Source organism: Dipodomys spectabilis, unplaced genomic scaffold (assembly GCF_019054845.1).
Source record: "Dipodomys spectabilis isolate Male_0828 unplaced genomic scaffold, ASM1905484v1 ptg000178l, whole genome shotgun sequence".
Lineage (NCBI taxonomy): Eukaryota > Metazoa > Chordata > Mammalia > Rodentia > Heteromyidae > Dipodomys > Dipodomys spectabilis.
Genome location: NW_024870855.1, coordinates 11,215,402 through 11,236,314, shown reverse-complemented (window position 1 = coordinate 11,236,314; position 20,913 = coordinate 11,215,402). Strand labels below are relative to the sequence as shown.

Genomic DNA, 20,913 nt, shown 5'->3' with positions numbered 1-20,913 from the left:
AGATACTGTCTAACAGCTAGTGTTAAATGCTGAGATGTTGCAGGTTGGTTGATGTCCTTGGATCTCAGCAACCTACTGAGCAATACAAGGGATGTCACCAAGTCCAAAGTACAAGAGCATGTGCACAGGTGTATGAGACAGAAAACAACCAAGTGTGGCAAAATGTTAAAGCTGGTAAACAACAAAGCACACCTACGATTTGGTACATTTTAAATTTCTTTCAGTAAAATACTGGAGGAAAAAGAAATAGAGAAAGCCTTCTTTCCTCCCTTCCTTCCCGTCCTCTTTCTCCTCCCCTTCCTGTTACACTTCCCCCTTCCTCAGTTTTCTATGTACTCAATAGACATTTGTCCATCAGCACAGTGCAAGTCCTGCAGCACTATCCATGCTTCAACATCTGATGTTACAGCAAGGAAAGGAGGAGATCTGATAACAAAGAAAAGGCAGCAAAAACCATCAACTTCCATCTTAACAAGAACTTCTAATGGAGTCTCAGTCCATGAGGACACCTGTAGATTTCTATTACTAACATGTGACTCAGTATGACTGACCATTGCTATGACAACCAAAGTACCACTATGACATTACTATGACAACTAATAGCCCACTACTGCATTTTCAAGTTTCAGATTTGAAGTCCTTCTATTTTTGTTTTAAATAATTTGATTTTGTCTATCTATGCTACATTTTCACAGTACCTTCGTCAAGGCCAAAGCTTTCTCTTGCAAAACCATGTGGAAGGGAAAAGGAAAATTTGAAAACTATATTACATATTATCTTAGATACAATATAGGGAAAAGCGGTCAATATAGAACTTAAAAATAGGTAGTCACAATCTGGGGCACATAAATATTTCACTCACACAGTACCAATTGATAAGCAACAGAAATGTAGAGTACAGAGCGCAACATTTGCCACTAGCCACAGGAACAGAGGGCATGAGTGCCTGCTCCTCTTCCAAATGCCGTATTGTTTAGGCCACAGATTCACAATTCAAAAGAAATAGGGTCTGAAAAATCTCATCTGAAAGACAAAGCATATGCGAAAATCTACAAACTTTCAATTATGAGTTGTCACTAGTATCTTACCCCAAACTGACGATGCTCTTACGCTAATGCATGTCCTTACACAAAAATGCCAGTGTTCCACCTTCTGAAGCTCAATACATATAAATACAGTAATTTGGCTATTTCAATAAGACTAAAATTGTCACTGTAACATTGTAACATTTAGTTACCTTTTCCTAAGAAAGTAATGAATATTGTGTTTAAATAAACCACCTGAAAACTATGAAAAGAAAATCGGCCGAAAACAACAACAGAATCATCTGAATCCCACTGTCAGAAAATGAAAAGAAATGGTGCTCATATAAATGAGCGTCAAAAATCTAAGAAATTATAAGCAGCCCCAGAGAACGGGGGAGTAACACAGTGGGCCTTTGTGCATGACAGTGAGTGGTCTTTCTAACTCTCTTGGCTCCAAAATGGCCAAACATCGCCTTCCTCCAACATCTTACTGCTAACATACAATGTTCCCTTCTTCCATTATTCCACAGCTACTTCCCATTTCCTCAGTCGTGCTCACAGTCTGTGCTACAGAATGTTCTGATGTGCACCACACAATGTGCATCCACAGACTTTCCTTGGCTCACTGCACCAATAAACAGTTGTGCTGTTGCCAACACTGTGAGGCAGTGTCATCTACCAGGCCAGAGCTTACATTCCTGTGACTCTAAATTCCAAGTGCATGTGCGAGGATCCACTAGTAACTTACAGACTAAAACAGTCTATCAGTTATGCCAAATGAAATTTGTGTGTGATTATTCACTAAGAGATTTGTAACATGTACAAAACCAAACATTAAAGACTCTCAATGAAGAACATGAGTCACTTTATACAAAGTGACTTTTTCCTTTTCCTCCTGAAAAAGTCACAAGAGAGATGTTACTAGACATTTATTGCCAACTATGATCAATTCAGAAGAAATTCATTGGCACTTTGCATTTAGGTTAGAATTTAACTTGAACTAAACTATTAGTAATATCTATAACAAATAAGAATAATAAGTCAAGCTAACAATTCTAGTTACTTATCTTGCTCCAAACACTGTTCTAGGCACACTGCATGCAGGAATTTAGTTGTATCTAAAGTCATCTCATAGGGTCCTGTGAGATACCCATTTACACACAGGAAACTATGCTGAGAGCAAAAGACAGTGCTCTCACACATGGTACTTCAGCAAAGGCAGGATCCAGCCAGGCAGCCGGAAGCAGGGCTACACACATCACAATGCTGTTCTCTCTAGAAAGCCACAGGACAAAGGTAAATTGAAAGGATAACAGGATACACTGAAAAGGTATGTTATGCCTGAAACATGAGCTTTCATGGTTCTGGAACTATGTGAAAGTCCCTTTAAACACTATTTCTTCGGATCAGTGAGAACTAAATCCCACATAACATAACACATTAAAATGAAATTAAAGTGAACACCATAATTTAAACTTTGGATCAAAAGAGTAAGAATGGGTGTGGTGGCTCAGGCCTGTAATCTTAGATACTTGGGAGGCAGAGATCAGAGGACTGCAGCAGAAGGCAGGCTGGGTATGGAATTTAAGACTCCATTTCAACCAGTGGCTGAGCATGATGGCACACAGCTGTTGTTCCAGCTACAGGGAAAGGGTACTGGGACACTGGTACAAGCCTGTCACCCCTAGAGGCATGGGGAAGCACATCAGGAGGATCACAGTCCAAACAGTCAGCACAAAGCAAACCCTACCCTGAAAGTAATAAAAGCAAATGGGGGCTGGAGGCAGGCTCAAGTGGTAGAGTGCTTTCTTAGCAAGTAGAGAGAAATTAAGTTTAAAGAAGAAATCATCCAGGGGTGATTCTGAAGGCAATTTTGTTCACTACCTACCTCTCCATGATTGAAAAAGAAGCACAACACAGTAACCAGGCCTCCTAACCGGCTGCCACTGGAAAAGAGGAAAAGAAAAGTAACTCAGTAACAGAGATGAAGGGTCAGTCCTTAAAAGTAAAATAAATGCACATGATCGCAGTTTCTACTAGCAACAACCAGTTCTGCCATGCTACAACTTCCTGTGCTGATTTACACAACAGTTTCCTTCCTTCAAAGTATCACTAGACAAACACATTTCATCCTTTACCAATCATCTTTTACTGCACAACAGACTGAAGGAATGGAGGATTCTCCAGTCACATTACTGCACATCACACACCGGCTGTTTCTTTCTCTTTTTTCTTTAGTGCCACGCATTTATCTGTGTTCTACCACTTTACACAAATTCTTTTCCTGGGATACCTGTTGCTATTAGGAAAGGATGGAGAAAGCAGAGACAAGGGCTCCATAAGATAGACACTAGGAAGAGTGGGAAGCCAACACTGTCTTCTCTCAGAAACACACAATCATACAAGCACATTAGACTTGTTCCACTACTCCCACCTGTCCCTGGGCTCTATTTCTGCAGTTTTCCAGGAACAGCACATACACACACCAGCATATACTGGTGTACAGGTAAAATTCTACAACCTCAGTTGGTTACAAATATCCAAGTGACAACCAGGCTGGCCACTATGGCTAAGAACCCACCACAGCAGAATCCACCATTTGCTCCTGCCCCTTACCAGCTTGGGTAGAGGAATTAAGGCCAAACCATCACTTCCCTCATCTTCACCCTTGAGATCTTCTGGCTCAGTTTAGCTCATGCTGCTTTTTTATTATTCTGTTCAAACCCTTCTTTCTATCCAGCAGAGGTCAGAGCTAAGAGGGAATGAGGGAGAGGCCATCACAGGCCTTGACTCTTACTCTTGGAGATGCATGAATGTGGTCAGCACATGTCCCCTCTCCCAACCTGCAGGAGACAGGCAGGGCTGGGACCCCCAGCAGCCCCAGACTGCATGGGAATTTGTGGAGTTTCCACTTCCCCTACAGAGCAAGCAGCACAGCCATCTGCTGTTATGAGAAAGAGACAGCAGTAAAGGCCTGCAGGCCTAGGGTCTGGCACACACCTGACCTAGAAGGAGGCATATAGAAGGACAAGAGGGTTTCTGAGCCTCTCGAGGGTAAGGGACTGACTGAGATTAATTGGGTCTCTAACTGTAGGAGTGCCTAATTTCATTCTGCCCATTATCAGCCTGAATGGGTAACAGAGGAATAGCAAAGGAATAGTGACGAGTGCAGAACATAGAAGAAGAGAGCAGATAAAGAGGCAGAAAGGAAGCAGTGTGGATAGCAGGCTCCGGGGACAGGCTCCCAACATCTGCATCAATAGAAAAGCTGCAGCACACTGACTCAACATTAGAAGGGTTAAAATACAGTTAAATGTTGCTAAAAAAACAAAATTTAATAGTTTGAAATTTTTTCTGCCAAAACAAAAAGTACAAAATTTCCTCTGAATCATGATTTCTTGCTTCTTGCCCTCTCCAATCCTGGGTACCCATAAGAGACAGTGGTGTCTCTCCATATGTCTATCCTTCCAAATCTTTCTCTATAAACCTATGGAACATGTGTGTGTGCATGCGCTCATGCACACCCATGCATGCACACGTGTGTGTGCGTGCATGTGCATGCATACTACTCCTGGGGCTTACACTAAGGACCTGGTTACTATCCTTGAACTTTTTTCTCAAGGCTAGTGTTCTACCACTTGAGCCACAGATCTACTTCTAGTTTTGGGATAAATAATTGGAGATAAAATCTCTAATTTGTCTGCCCAGGCTGGCTTTGAACCATGATCTTCAGATCTCAGTCTCTTAAGTAAGTAGGATTATAGGCCTAAGCCAAGGGTGCCCAGCTTCAAGGAGAGTATGCTGTTCACAGCTCTCTGAATCTTATTATTTCTCTAATTAGTAATAATTATTCCTAATCAATACATATAATCAAAACATTCCTTCTACAGAAGAGAAGGGATTTGCTGATGGGGAGGGGTCACTGAAGCCATGAAATGGAATCATTAGTGCACTCCAGGAAGGGGACAAAAAAATAGAGATATGGATAGGAAATGAGAATCAAGAAGGGTGGAAATAGTTCTCCATTAGATCCTCTCCAGTCTGTTACCAGCAACAAATAAACACCTATCCCACCACCCACCAGTACTAAGGAGCTTTAGCCTACTAGATCGTGAACTTTCCAATTCATGGCAGCTGCCATGATCCTCAGTCTGCAGCAGACACCAAACACTATTTCAGAACACTGCTGTCAAACTCCCCTGATGTCACCTATGCTCTCTGCAGCAAAGGTCAGGGAACTGCTGCTCTACCAAGCCTCCATGCTGCTGGGTTCTAGGGAGGCTAAGGACTAACTGCTGCATGGCTCCAGTCCAAACACTCCCTGTCCCCACTGGAATCATCTCAGACCTTCCTAGAGTCTGCTTCCTCCATGGGAGGCTAAGTGCCCTCCTCCCCCACTCCACTTGGAGGCCTGCAACAGCCTCTGCAAGGCCTCGCCTTTCTCTAGGCCACCCCTACTATACAGCATGCTCAACACCATGAAAAATAAAAGAATCCAACCACACTACCACTATTCACACACACTGCACTGGCTGCCCATTCCTCAGACTCAAAGCTACCCATGGCAAAGTGTCCAAAATGCTTCTCACAATCCAGCCTTGCTGTCCCTCCATGCAGCCCCTTTTCACTGTCCTTCCTCTCACCCCAACTCTGTGCACAGCTGTGCTGCTACAGAAACAAGGACAATGACATGGCTACAGTGTGCAAAAGGGTTCCCCCACCAGGTGGGGTGGGGGAGCCGAGGGGAGCCTGGTGAGACAAAGCTGGGGTGTCCCCCCGACACAAGCAAAGCCAGCTCCAGAGGTGCTCTGAAGAAGTAATAGTGTCTACATGTACTTCAGCGTCAGGACAGAACACAGCCTGAGTGCTCCTGTCCTTCGCTAAATACCAAAGACAGAACAAGGAGCAGGTCTTGGAGAAAAAAAAAATATATCAATATTTTCAACCAGTATCTTCCATCAATTTATGCATACTAAACAGAAATACTTATCTTTTAAATATTCATATGCAACTGTTAGACCAAATGGGTTTGATTAAAGATATGCTAACAGGCCAAGTTAATAGAACATTCAGGAAAACACATAGCTGGAAAAGTTGGAGATGGTACAATTCAGTCTATTTAAAGCATGTTGTTAGTCAAAAATTCAGCCCATATAAACAGTAAGTGCTTGACTTTTCTTTAAATTAAATTTTTTCTTTAAAAAGGTTGGACACCCCTTATGTCGAAAAACGAACTTTACAACTTTGGTGGGGGGGGGGGATGGAAGTGGGGGAGGATATGAAGGGATGGGAAGGGGAAACAAAGCAGGAGGCTACAATGCTTGATAGGAAATGTGCTCATTATCTTACCCATGTAATTGTAACCCCTCTGTACAGTATTTTCACAATAAAAATATATTTTTTAAAAAAGGTTGGACACCTCGTATTATCAAGTGAGCACTTGATAATGAAAGTGGTTCTTTTCTGTTTCACAGCTAAGCCTGAGACGCAGAGTGCCTTCATGGGTGCCTTGGCTAAGATGACGGGGGACAGAGAAAAAGAGCATTTAGCCAAATGAAAAGGGGGCGGATGGACATATCCAACTTTCAGGCCCTTCAGTAACACAGCCAGAAATAAGACCAATGTTAAATACTGTCTATTGTGAAGGAGCCACTGTAAGCCTCCTGTGACCAACGCTCGTAAGAGAAGCACAGACGGCAGAAGATGAAGACATCATCTTAGGGCTGGCTCGGTCCACATGTGGAAAAAAAAGCACCTTCTGCAGACTAGTACAGCTGCAGATGGCCAGGCTTTCTGAACAGATGCCATAAAGCAAGAGAGAACTGAGTAGAGACAGGCAAGAGTAAATGTTTGTTCAAAAAAGGGGGCAAAAGCAGAGTGGCCACCAGGACAAGCAGCAAGAAATGTACACAAGTTCATGATAAAGTATTTTATCCATTCACTTCAAAAAAATACTTTCTAAAGGCAGACATTCTTCCAGCCGTTTGGCAACCATTCGCACAAGATGGTGTCTCCTAAATTCACATAGACCTTCTCCCTCCTTCCCTACTGACAGCTTCGCAACAATTCTCCTTTAATCTCCCACTCTGAGCCCATTATTACCCTATACAACATTTCGTTACAACTTATTTTCTCTTCTTTGGTCTCAATCATCACAGCCTAGGAATGTTAATTAACCAAGAAAGATCTGACCTAGAAGTTAGAAACCACAGCTAGAAAAAAAGCAATTTCTTTACTCAGGCAACGGTTTCTGTCTAGAATCCATAATTCATCCCTATAACCAAAGATCAAGACAAAATGAAAACATTTTCAAATAAACAAAGCTATATAAGTACATATCTCTTGTTAACCGCTCTCAAAAATTACTAGAAATAATCTAAAGTAAGAAAGTACACCAAGAAAGAGGACTAAGCAAGACAAAGTGGCAGTGAAGGAAAGCCAGTGGGATGCTGTCAGGGTCTGGATTCTAACATCCCCAAAGTCCTGTGCTGCCCACAGTTTGCCCACCAGAGAGTGGTGCTGAAAGAGGTGTTGGGTACTGGTAGAAGGAAGTCAAGTTGTTGAGGGTGTGCCCTGGGAGTACTGGCTGTAGACCTGACCACCATGAGGAGCAGCTTCGCTCCACCAAAATCTCCTCCAGATTTTTCTGTCCAGCCACAGGCCTGAAGAGGCAAAGCCAGCAACCCTACCTGTCTGAATCTGTGAGGCAAAGACTTAAAGTCCTTCATCCTTGCAAGTTGCTTCTCTCAGGTATTTTGTCACAGCAATGGAAGTTGATTGATACATGAAGGAAGACATCAAGAGTATAGATGTATACACCTTTGCACACAGACATGTACGCCATTGCAGGCAGTGCCCACCATCACAGATAGTACATGCCATCTCAGACACATGTGCACGCCCTCATATATACACACCATTGCAAACAGATGTGCATACCAGACATGCATGCCATCAGAGAGATGTACATACCATCAGACATGCATGCCATCAGACAGATGTGCATGCCAGACATACACTCCATTGCACAGATGTACATGCCATTGCACAGTGCACATCTGTCTGACATCAGACATGCATACCATTGCAGACAGTGCACACCATCACAGACAGATGTACATGCCATCATGAATATGCATGCCATTGCAGACAGTGCACACTGTCACAGACAGATGTGCATGCCATCTGACATGCACCCCATCACAGACATACACACCACTGCAGACAGATGTGTATGCTATCATAGACATTCATGCCATCGCACAGTGCACACCACAGACAGATGTGCATGCCATCAAAGATATGTGCACCATCACAGACAGTGCACAACATCACAGACAGATGTGTATGCCATCATAGACATTCATGCTATCGTAGACAGTGCACACCAGACAGATGTGCATGCCATCACAAACATGAACACCATCACAGAAAGCTGTCCATGCCATCTCAGACAGTGTACACCATCAAGGACATAAGTGCCTGCCATTGCAGACAAACATGCACACCACTACAGACAGTGCAAATCACTGCAGACAGACTTGCATGCATGTCATTGCACAGATGTGCATGCCATCAGAGTGTATAACATCAGACAGATGTGCACACCATTGCAGATAGTGCACACTATTGCACATAGACAATGGACACCATCATAGTGCATGCCATCGTAGACAGGCAGTATACATCACTGCAGACAGTGCAAAACTATCACAGACAATGCACACTACCGCAGACAGTGACAGTGCGCACCACTGCAGACAGAAAGTTCATGTTATCATAGGCAGTGGATGCCATCTCAGACAGACGGTACACACCATGTAGTTATCACAGCTAAGGTCCCCATGTGAGGAAGCCTGGGCCACATTCTCCCCTTCATCTTACCTCAGCCCCCACATGCTGACTGCTCACATAAACCAGGAGCCTTACGTTCCCTCTCAAAGCTCCTTCTCAAAGCCAGATGCACAGTGGAGAAGTCAGAGCCTGAGGCTGTCCTGCTGTGGCTGGTACTTCTACTGTCCACACCACATTCCCACTAACTGGACTGACTTATGATTGCCAATGGATGTCCTAAGGTGTTGAGCTCCTGATTAAAGCCCTACATGAGGTCCAGGCCCACCTGCAGGCTCACTGGGGACAGCCTGTGCAGAAGTGAGGCCTGGCAGGCACAGAGGCAGAGGAATGCTGATGCACAGTCATGCTCTTCACAGTTCACATTCCTGACCTGGCACCTCTCTCCCAGGTCTATTTGCCTGAAACTCTAAGCAGGAATAATACACGCACCAGGAGCTGCATACTAGCACCACTGCCCACTCTGCCCCCAGAGACCAAGGGAAGAGGCAGAGCTTCTGGAAAACGCACCCCACAATATCCCACACGTCCACGCTCTGCTGGGAGTGCTGGGAAGGTGCTGTGATACTGTGTCATCTCCAAAGTGACAAGTCTTTTATACTCTAATGAGCTGGTTGGTGGCTGGCAGCCCCAAGGTGACTTCAGGCTGGGGACTGGTCACAGGAAAGATGAAGCAGTTACAAGGTTGGGACTTTTCATCATCTCCAGGGAGGGAAGAGGGGCTCATGGCTAAATGGTTCATCAATGGCCAGTGATGGATGAATCGATACCTATGGAGAGAACACCCACAGAGAGGTTTCTGGAAGCAGTTCAATGGAAGAGGGAAGGGCTGCTCCACACCAACCTCAGGCCTCTCCCACATCTCTCTGACCTGCATCGTTTGTCACATCATAAAATAAATTGGTGGACATAAGCAGGTTTCATGGAGGTTTGTGAGCAGCCTGATAAACCCCAAAAGGAGGTCTTGGGGACTCTCATTATAGCCACAGGGAGTCTGACGCACAGGGCTGGCCACTTGGGGCTTGGGACTGGCACTGGGGGAGTCTTGTGAGTCTGAGCCCTCCACTTGGGGCATCTAACACCATCTCCAGGTGGGTAGTGTCAGGATGGACTTGAGGGGACACAACTAGTATCCAGTGCAGATAGAGTAGCAGGCTGCGGTGGAGAGAATTCCCCTGTCAATGACCTGTGGTCATTGATGTCTTGTGTATTTTGTACAACAGGAGCTACATTAGGAGAAACTGAATCTGCTTTTCCACTTTCATCAGAGCCGCCTTTGGATAGGGCTAGAGATTATTTGGGGTTCAGAAAAAGCCCACCAACTACAAAGGTAGAGTAGGGAAAATAAAGACACATGCTATGATGCAGGCAGCAAGAAGGGGCCATAGCAGCAGCTGCCAGTTAAAGCCAGCTGTGCCCAGTGGCCCTGATGCAGGGAGCAGAGTCTGGACAGCCAGTAATAAAGACCTACATGCTCCCTCTTGCCATTCAAACAGTAGATTTCAAAACTGTCTATTAGCACACACTAATTCTACAAAAAACTTTCACTACTATTTCCATATATGAATACCATGTGTACCTGACCTAATTGCATACTTCTTTTAGCACAACAACTACAGTAAGAAATGAGATTACACAATTACGCACACATAGACAATACTGACAGCAAGCCAAAGTTCCCCATACCAGTCCTAGACTCAGTGTGGATTACTTGGTAAGTATTTAGAGATTCTTTCAGTTAAAAAGTAGCATAACTAGGTTAGCAGTCTCGCAGTGATACTTTATTTCATGATTTAATTTCAGTTACTTGAAATCTAATCTCCCAAACAATGGCAGTCCTCAACAAAAGAACTTGTCCCCCAAGGCAGGTCTGGCCTTCTCCAGAGGGTAAATAGGTGCTTCTATGTGTCTAGTTGCATAAAGAGACCTTTCCACATCACCTTTCAAAGTTGGCATTTTCACTTTATTCTCTCAATTTAATAATTAAAAGAGCTTTCTTATACTCAAGTCAGAAATATTGGCATCAAAGTATCTTTAAATCTACATGAAGATGTATTTTACTTGGATCACTTCCTTAGGTGAGAAGCATTTACAGAGTAACTGCTATGTATCACAACTCTGAGCTACCAACAACAGATTCTTGAGAAACTTGTGTGCCATGACACAGAAGATATGGGGGAAGGGCAAATTCAAACTTTCACCTTATCCCAACTTGAAAACCAAATCCAGATGCCCTTACATCTGAACTACCAGGCATCAGGAAGTACAACAAAGGCAGTGTGATAAATTGTCAACAAAAAAACATAAGGCCTTTAAGATGTCCATTTCAGTGTTAGGAATGCTGAACAGTAAAGTAAATAGGTCACATAAGTACTAATATAGAATAGACTTCCTTGATGTTAGAAAGATAAGAACCATTAATACCATTAATATCATTTGGCAATAAGTGGTTTTCCCTTATGTCTTCATGAAAATAATGCATAATGGTTATGCCCACATACCAACAAACAGCTAAAACTTATATAAATAACCTCACCATATGCTATATTTAAGCCTCTAAAACCATCTTAAGTGGGTTAAAAATTAGGCAAATGCAAAATAATTTTATAACTACAAGTAGATATTTGAGGATTAGTGTTGTAAAATAGAACATTAAATTATTAATGGCTATTAAGTATGAACTGTTTCTATTATTATGGTATATCATAAATATGTACTAAAATATGCTTACCTTAAATATGTGCCATATATGAAGAATAAGGCCATCATTAGTCCATTTAAAATAAAAATTACAGCAACATAAAAGCAAGCAGGATCTCCCAATCCTTTAAAAATAAACAAAACATATGTTCTAGCCACAAATGTCTTTATGTGTCTAGCAATTCATATTAAACGGAATCTAGTTGGAAAATGGTTGTTAGATAAATCAAATGGCTGCCTTGGTTGGCATATGAAGGCAGGACACTGTGCAGAGAGCTGAGGAGAGGAGGGTAGCTGCATGGAGTCTAGGCCTGTTCTGAGTCTACTTATAAAGCAACAGCACAAAGCAGAAGCAAAACCAAGAGCCTTCTGTGAAAGGCATTAGCCACACCCAGCACAGTCCTCATCCATATTTGCACAGCCTGATAGTTACTCAAAACCCAATACCCAAGGAAAAGCCTCATGAGCTGCACCAACTGACAGTCCTATCTGAGTTCAACCTCAGGGACAAAATGAGTAAAGTGGCCTCTGGTTCAGCCCCCTCTGCCCAGCGAGGCAGATCTTCCTGGAAGAGGCCTTCAAATCACAGAGACAAATGAGCCTTGTAGCTGCCCAGATTTCTGACTTGCCAAAACTATAAGCATAATACAATGTTGTTCATATCACTGAAGCAGAGTGAGATATGCTACAGCATAGGACTGAGGATATTACCTTCACAGCTCTCGATGGGACTCAGGCCTTCTCCTCGGGTGACTGTCCAACAGATCTTAGTTTGAATACCAATCAAATCCATGACTTTGGTATAAATTCGGTACCAGCTGGCCAAGATGACCTATTTATAAGAAAACAAAGATACTATAAGGTAGAACCTAGCACAATTTCCATAAAAGGTGGACTACAGAGCAATGGCAGATCAGTGCAAACATTAAGAATGATGCAGTGTGGGCTGGGAAGGTGGCTCAGTGGTAGAGCGCTTGCCTTACATGCCTGAGGCCCTGGTTCGATTCCTCAGCACCATACAAGCAAAAAGAAAAAAAGCCGGAAGTGGCGCTGTGACTCAAGTGGTAGAGCGCTAGCCTTGAGCTGAAGAGCTGAGGGACAGCGCCCAGGCCCAGAGTTCAGGCCCCACGACCGGACCCAGAAAAAAAAAGAATGATGCAGTGACACAGAGATGGCACAGGAAGAGGGTTAGAAACTGTGTGTATGTGTGTACATGTGTGCATATGCACCCTGGTACTGGGGCTTGAACTAACATTCTTGCTAGGCTTTTTTGCTGGTGATCTACCACTTAAGCTGTAGGTCCAGTTCTGGTTTTTTGCTGGTTAATTGGAGGTAAGTACTCAGTTTTGTTTGCTCAGGGCTGGTTTTGAGCCTCAATTCTTAGATCTCAGACTCCTAGGCCACCAGCACCCAAATGATATTATAAATAGCCTTCAAAAACAGAAGACTATAGAAAACTACACACCTCCTGTTCCACATATAAAGTCACTTTGGATATGCTCACAAAAAGTACTCAGCATGATACTTTCATGAGAAGGTGTACATCCTGGTTATCCATTTGGCCTAGGGAACATAGAAGGGGGACTCCACTTCCTGGGTGGGAAATGAATGAGGGCCCACAGGGGCAGCGCCAAGCAGAGGCCCAGATAGGCACAGCCAGAGGACTGCAGTGCCATAGCAGGCCATGAAGGGGACAGAGAAGAAGTAAGTCACAGGGCCACTGCCTAGCTACCCATTTCATCAAGGCCCTGGAGAATGTTTAGGATGTGTAAAAACAAAGTCAGGGCAGGAATCAAAAAGCCAAAAAGTGACTGCTCTCTCCATGTTCCTCCCTGACTTCCTAGGAGGGCCATTTCCCCTCCAAGCTGTACACCCAGTCCAGCCCTGCCACCACTCACCACCACCACAATCATGATTCCCACACAGTCCCCTGAAATTCCCACAATCACAGTGACCTTCCATATTCCTCCCAGACACAATTTTCTTTGGGAAAAAAAATGAGAAAGAGAACGGGGGGGGGGGGGGGGGGGGAGGGAAGGAAGGGAGGAAGGGAGGGAGGGAGGAAAAGTAGGGAAGGAGGGAAGGATGGTTGAATTACAATGTAGACTCAGACTCAGCATTTAATATACAAAGAAGTTTATAAAAAGTGACAGAAAAAAATCACCACTGGCAAAGTGGCCTACCTCAGGGTAAAGGTTGAACCTTTTCAACGTGTTAATGACAAGGGGGAACTCAGTGAGTCTGTCATTCATAACCATCCAAACCCCATTCAGAAAGGAGGGCGCCTCCACGATGGTCTTGAAGTAGGAGTAATACAGGCCCTGAAACAAGGCCACTCCAGTTACAACACAGCTATGTACGGTTAGGTTTTTAGATGAAGAAATATTTACAGACACTGTAAAAATTAAAAAAATTAAAATAAAAAAAAACCCAAGGCACTCAAGCAAGTAATAGCTACAGTTAATTTCATAGGCTGTGATCACTGATAAATTCTTATGTTGCAAAAAAATATGTATTTGAGAATAGCCTCATTTTAACTGAAATAATTAAATGCAAAAGAGCTTCAAAAACAGTTTCAACACTCAAATATGTACATATATAAAACTCAGTGTCATGTATTTCATCTAAGAAAATTATATAATCCACACTAATGTGTAAGGAAAACCTACCTCATAACAAAGTGATTTATTATGGAGCTAAGATGTTCCAGTTATCAGGAACATGTCCCAAGCCAAAAGCTGCTCCCTCTTAACCCAAAATGGCCTCTGTCATTTTTCCTCCAGATTTACATACAACACTCTTCAGTGTCAAGAAGGCTATACACTGGCCTGCACACATTTCATTCCCAATGTAATTGTTCAGATCACTTTCCATCACGGCAGATCAGCTGTGGGTCAGCTCTAGTTGAGTTTGATGTGCTATGTGGCAAGGGCTACCAGGGCCACTGAATACCCTGCCCAACGCTCTCCCTCCTGCCTAAAAAGTGACAAGGGCAAAAGTCTAATACTAAGGTGGGCTTACTGTATAAACAGAGGATTCATTTTCTCTGAAAAACAATTTACCTAATTCTGTTCACTAAAGAGGACTAGGCACAATGGCCAGTCCAGCAGCGATAACTTAGACTGTGGAGCAACTAAATCATGGGGCCTAAATTAACCCACAGATATGCTCTGAAGGATGTTAAGGGTCCTGGGATACTGACTGTGCAGGGTCTGGAAAGGATGCATTCCACAGGGCTGGAAAGCAAGGTGACTGCAGGAATATTAGTGAGCTAGCACCCAAGGCAGTACCAACCAGGGAACTTGTGCCACTACAACAGGATGGAAAAGCCATTCAATTACCAGGGAGTAACAACAGAAGCAATTCCAGTGGTTCTGACTACAAGATGCCAGAGGATCTGGTCATTTTTCTGACAAGTGGCAAATGAAAAGAAAGAAGTATTTCCTGTCTTTCCATAAGAAGTGTGCCTTGGAGAAAAACTAAACAATTACTAGGGGAGTTCTTTATAGAATTAGTCAATAAGTGCAGAAAAAGTAACAGAACACATAATCACCGTCTGGCAATCCTGCCAAGGCAGCTAGCCTAGATGGTTGGACTCCAAGGAGGACTGACAAAACTATTCCTAAAGCCATGGCTCAAACCAACCTTTCCGAAAGCAGGACAGTGGCTCCTGGCAATGCCACCACCAAAAGTGCAAGTGTTCCTGCTAAGGAAGTAAAATCTGCAGCTATCGGGAACTGAATCCATCAGTTTTCAAGGCAGAAGAACATAATAAACAATGTGAATTACTCTGGCTAATTGTAGAAGACACAAATCACTAGATTCTTCATGAATAAATGGCAGAACAGGTATTTTCAGACTAAACAAGTTAAGCGATATGTCAAGTTAATGCAGCATGATGATACCAGATCCTGATTTGACACATCAACTTTTTGATGTGGCAATCAGGTCACTTAAACACTGATTTGTATCTGATAATATTGAGATATATACTGGTGGTTGTAAGTATGACAATGGTATTGTGGTGAACCAAAGTCTGTCTTGTAACATCCCGATTTCCTTCAACATGTGATGACCACAGGGCTGAGGAAGAGTGTGGTTGTCAGTGTTCAGCTGAAAGAAGGTAGAGGAGAATTGTCTACTCCTTTTACTTTGGAAAAACCCTGTGAAAATGTCCATGACAAAGCCTTTAAACATCTTGGATTCCCCTGCTGGATATGTTGATACACATGTATGGTTCCACCCTTCTGGAGAGTACCGATTTGGAGGCCAGCCTCAGCTATACAGCAAGACTCTCCTCAAAAACAGAAAGAAAGAAAAAAATCCCTTCATGCTACAATTAAATACCACATGAAAACTAACCATTTCAGTGCGAAAAGCCATCTCCCGTTCCAGTGTTGAGAGGTGAGAAAAATGACGGTCATTTTCAAAGAGGTGTGTTATATGACACCTGGAAAAAATCACAATAGCAAATCAACTTATGAATGCAACTTTAAAAGCAAAAGTAAATGTAGAAATGGGCAGATAACTTTGCAACAGAAGTAAAACACAAGGGTATCTGTATGCTCTCCACCCATTATGTCTTAGCATTCCTACTAAAACTTCTCTTCAGAAGAAAACACATTCCAATTTTAAAATTAAAATGCACCAGAGCAATGATAGAGTGAGTGGATATAATAAAATATAAATTAAATTGTAAATGTCATTGAGTTACCATTTCAGAAATGCCTGTTTAATGAAATTCATGTCTATCCAGAAGATTAAAAAAATTAATCTTCCTCTCAACATGTATACTATATTAATGTTAAGCAAATTAAGAGTATCAAATATAGCCTCTTTAATAATGAATATCTTTTTTATTAAAAAATTATATCATTCTGACCCTGATATATCAATTAAACTACTTTTCCAGACAATTATGTTACATGTCATACACACTCATTCTTCAAACAGATGGGTAAGAGCTATGGGAAATTTTAAACACATAAACAAAATACATTTTTTTAAAAATCATCTCACCAGTGCAACACGGCTGCAAAGGCAGCTGTAAGAAAACAGAAATTTAAGTTAGTATTCTGCATCAAGAAATATGCCCACCTTACAGAGGCCTCTCCACAGACAAGCATGCCAAAGTGGAGCACTGGGCTGAAGTGACAGCCTGGGAGGACACTGGGTGTTTTGTTCTTTTGGTTTTGGTTTTGGTTTGTCAGTCATGGGGCTTTAATTCTGGGCCTGGGGGCTGTCCCTCAGCTCTTCAGCTCAAGGCTAACGCTCTACCACTTGAGCCACAGTGCCACCTCTGGTTTTCTGGTGGTTAATTGGAGATACGAGTCTTACGAACTTTCCCAGCCCAGGCTGGCTTTGCACCGCAATCCTCAGATCTGTCTCCTGAATAGCTAGGATTACAGGCGTGAGCCACCGACAGGACACTGGGTTTAGAAACAAGTACCTAGCACAGGCGGGGCAGACACGGAGCAGCAACTTCATACTCACTCAACAAAATATCAGTGACTTCTTATTTGCCAAACACCATACAGGAGCCATTAGAAGGGGAAGACTGGAAGCAACACCAAGTAAAAATCATTTGGTGGCTTATGCCACAGGACTAGAAGTAGAAAGAAAATACTACTTTTTACTTAAATTTTTACAATAAAAAAAAAAATCACTGATCTCACCATCCATCCCATGGAACACTGCACTACTGAGTACACAGTTAAGTTTCCTCGAGCACAAGCTGCACCTGACTACAGGCTTCTAGTTACAACAACATTGGTGCTCTTTACGACAGTGCTCCACTGGGATCCCCAGCCTGGCCCAGCCTGGACCCCAGGTCCCCAGAGACAGAGCCCAGGGGCAGATTGACAGGCAGACCTGGGACACAGGGAAGGGGTCACCCCCTGGCCCCACCCCCAACCCCACCAGAATTGGTAATCAGCAGGAGGGTGAGGGAGGAATGAACTCAGTTTCCTAACAAAGATCTTAGGCTTCAAACCAAGAAGCAGGATTACTTAGAATTCACAAGTCTACATGAAACTGGTTTACTTCACTGAATGGGAATCTCCTGCAAAAATCTGTCATTGAGCAAAATAGTACTTTACAACAGTTAAGAGAAAAATGAGAAACTCTTCATTCTCATGGTGCTAACATCTTCTAACAGCATTTTCTGGTTCTAAGCAGCAATGACCTAGGACTCCTGTGGAGGAAGATTGAGGCCCTTTCTCTCTTGTCAGACGAGGTCACGTGTGGAAAGAGTCCCACTTCCTGTCTGAGATCAAGCATAACTGTTAACTACAGTTCACCAAAGAGCCCACAGATGCACAGGGAGATGCCTCAGAAATTGCCACACATCAAGGACAAAGTGAACAGGAAAGTGGCAGAGCACAGGAGCCTGCACCCCATATAGACTACAACCAGGCTTCCAGAGAGGAAGGTAAGGAGTAAGAAAAATGTAAAAATTTATGTACAAGTATTAAAGTAGGCCACAATACAATTACCCAACATGCTTTAAAAGCAATAAATTCTAATTCTTTTAAGTCTCAGCCTTATTTACTGTGAACACAAATGACTCTAAATCAAAGAGTATCACACATCAATAACTTTCATAAAGTAATGTCTCCTCACTGGGAAAAGAAAGCAATGTCTGTGCTTTAAAAACAAATAGTCAGATAAATATACAACCAAAATAATACATGCCTGGAAAGTGTGGAAGCTATGTCCACTCAATGGAGGGAAAAAGATATACATGCATGCACTAACATGCTCATGTCCTCATAAACCACTCCAATCTCAGGACTAAGACGTCCCTCCCAACTGCAAACCTCCCTTGCTTATTGTTTAATTTAAATGATTAAGAAAAATGTGACATTTAGTTACTCTTTTATTCTTTTTATACCATTGCCAAGAAATCAGCCAACCCAATTTTTAAAATTCAGAATCTGTAGTTTTCAAAAATTATTTCTGGCTGGCTGCTGGTATTGCACAACCGTAATCCTAGACACTCCAGAAGCTGAAATCTGAGGGTCACCGTTCAAAGCCAGCCTGGGCAGGAAAGTCTGTGAGACTCTTCTCTACAATTAACCAGCAAAAAGCTGGAAATGGAGCTGTAGCTCAAGTGGTAGAGTGCCAGCTTTGAGCAAAGTACCTAAGGTACATCATCCAGGCTCTGAATTCAAGCCCCAACACCAACACACACAAAAATCACTTATGCAAAGACAAAACAAAGACTGACAGGTTAGCCATAAGCAATGGAGGAAGCGAATGCTCCCACACGGTGCTCAGGCATCATCCCTCCAGGGCCCCTCCCAATGTTACAGGTTGCCTTCATATCACCAGGACTTTTGACTACTGAAAGATTTTAGATCTAGAACTCCCAACCTAACAGACTGATAATGCCAAGAGACCTTACCTTTGATCTCAACCCTCACCCAGGGTACTGGAGAACGTGAGCCATTCATCTGAACCCTGCTCAGGAAAGCTCCGTGGCATCAAAGACCTTTCCACTAGTACCGAGACACAGGAAAACTATCCCCACTCCCTATACGCATGCTGGAGTGAGCCCAGCCACTGGCAAACAAATACATGGGTTTGTAGTCTCTATGAAATGTCAACGTCACTAACATTTAAGAGGCATGAACACATACAGTACACATACATTCATCCAAGCCAGTACTAGCGGCTCATGCCTGTAATCCTGGTTACTCAGAAGACTGATCTGAGGCAGTTCTTGGATGACCTTGCTCCCATACATGCCTTCTCTGCAGTGCAGACAAGGGCATGGCAGCAAATCCTGGGGTGCTTCCATATCACTTGGGGGTTCCTCACACCTGCTCACACTTCTGCAAAGAGCCCCTTATTAAATGTGCTGCCTGCTGGAACACAGACACACAGGTGAGGACACAGATGCCCAGGTACTAAAGCAGGAGAGGCTGTACTGTTTACTGTGGGCGGTAGTCACAAAGTTTGAGAAACTGTCCATGCTCTTTCTACACCACTGCCACCTCTGGCAGACCACAGGGAGTACCTGTGTTGGAATGTCTAAAAATAGGCAGTTCAAGAAACTCTCTTTGTAAATGTTCCCCTTAAATAATGTCCGAGTGTAAGAATAGCCTTTATAACAATGCTTCTCACTGCCCAGCAGTGGAAAGGGTCACCTTGGTAAGTGATTTACCAGTGACCAGCACATGTGGAAAAGAACTTCAGACAGTGTGTAACACTTGGAAATAACTGCTTCTAGTCAGGTGCAGTGGCTCATGCCTAAAATCCTACCTACTCCAGAGACTGATATCAGAAGGCCTATAGTTCCAGACCAACTTGAGCAATCTAAATTTAAAAATTAAATTTGAAAGATTCCTTCTCAATCAATACAAAGCTGTGTGTGCTGGTGTGTGCCTGTCATGGTCCAGGCCAGCCCAGGAAATAGTAAAACCCTATTTAAAAACTACTGAAAGCAAAAAGGACTGAGGCGGTACTTAAGTAGTAGAATACCTACCTAGCAGGCTTAATTAAATTCAAACACACACATACATACACTTTAGCACTCCACCCAGGAGGCAGGATGCTGTATTGGCTCACCTCTCACCTCGCCCTCACTCCCACAGGGGAAAAAGGGAAAAAGCCTTGTCTCCTTGGATGCTCTGAAAAGCACGGGGTGGGGAAGGAACAGGTCCTACAGGGGGACAGGCCCAGGGATGAACAAGCACCTAGGACCAGTTGTGAGATATCCTGTGTCCTCACCATAGATGGTCAGCTAGGGCAGGAATTCTCCAGCTCATGGCTGAAAGTTCATCCACCCTCCTTACATCTGATGACCACTCTCACCACTATACCAAAGAAGAGACAAGCAAGCCAAGTGCCACCTGCCACAGAATCCTACCTCGGTATGGACATGGCTAAATCCACATGTGTGTCCACTGACAGAAGCAAATTCAAAGGAAATGCAGTTACAAGAAAAATACGCCAAAAAGGTAACGGACACCCTATTGTTATTCTTGGACCGGTACTGTCACTCAGGGAAGCAATCTAAAGCACAGTCACTAGTCACAGTAGCCACTCTGGGCTGAGATCTCAAATCAGGATTACACCTTTGCTTTTATAATGGCAACTAAAACTCGTCAGTGCAAAGGACCACCGGGCCACGCTAGGAGGAAAGGAAGGAAGAAGCCTGAGATATAAACCACCCTGCATGGCTCCGAGGCCGAGCCTTCTCCGCTGGGCCTCATCCCTGGTCTTGTGCTGCCTCCCAGAGAACTCAAGCAGCAAACGGTGGGTCTGCCGGCTCGCCGCTGGAGGGGGCCCAGGAAGCGTAAATCGACTCCGTTTTTCTACAGAAGGAAAGCCC

The 20,913-nt window shown here is 43.4% G+C and overlaps 1 protein-coding gene across 2 annotated transcripts in view; it reads right to left on the bottom strand.

Moving 5' to 3' along the window:
• Dpy19l1 (dpy-19 like C-mannosyltransferase 1) overlaps positions 1 to 20,913 on the bottom strand; it is a 54,249-nt gene that overhangs the window by 32,030 nt on the left and 1,306 nt on the right. For both annotated transcript variants that reach the window (XM_042695093.1, XM_042695094.1), the window contains exons 2-7: positions 16,596 to 16,620; positions 15,939 to 16,026; positions 13,760 to 13,897; positions 12,288 to 12,408; positions 11,608 to 11,701; positions 2,914 to 2,971 (exon numbers count right to left, since the gene is read on the bottom strand). In XM_042695093.1, the coding sequence (XP_042551027.1) occupies positions 2,914 to 2,971; positions 11,608 to 11,701; positions 12,288 to 12,408; positions 13,760 to 13,897; positions 15,939 to 16,026; positions 16,596 to 16,620 (524 nt within the window). The remainder of the gene's footprint in view (positions 1 to 2,913; positions 2,972 to 11,607; positions 11,702 to 12,287; positions 12,409 to 13,759; positions 13,898 to 15,938; positions 16,027 to 16,595; positions 16,621 to 20,913) is intronic.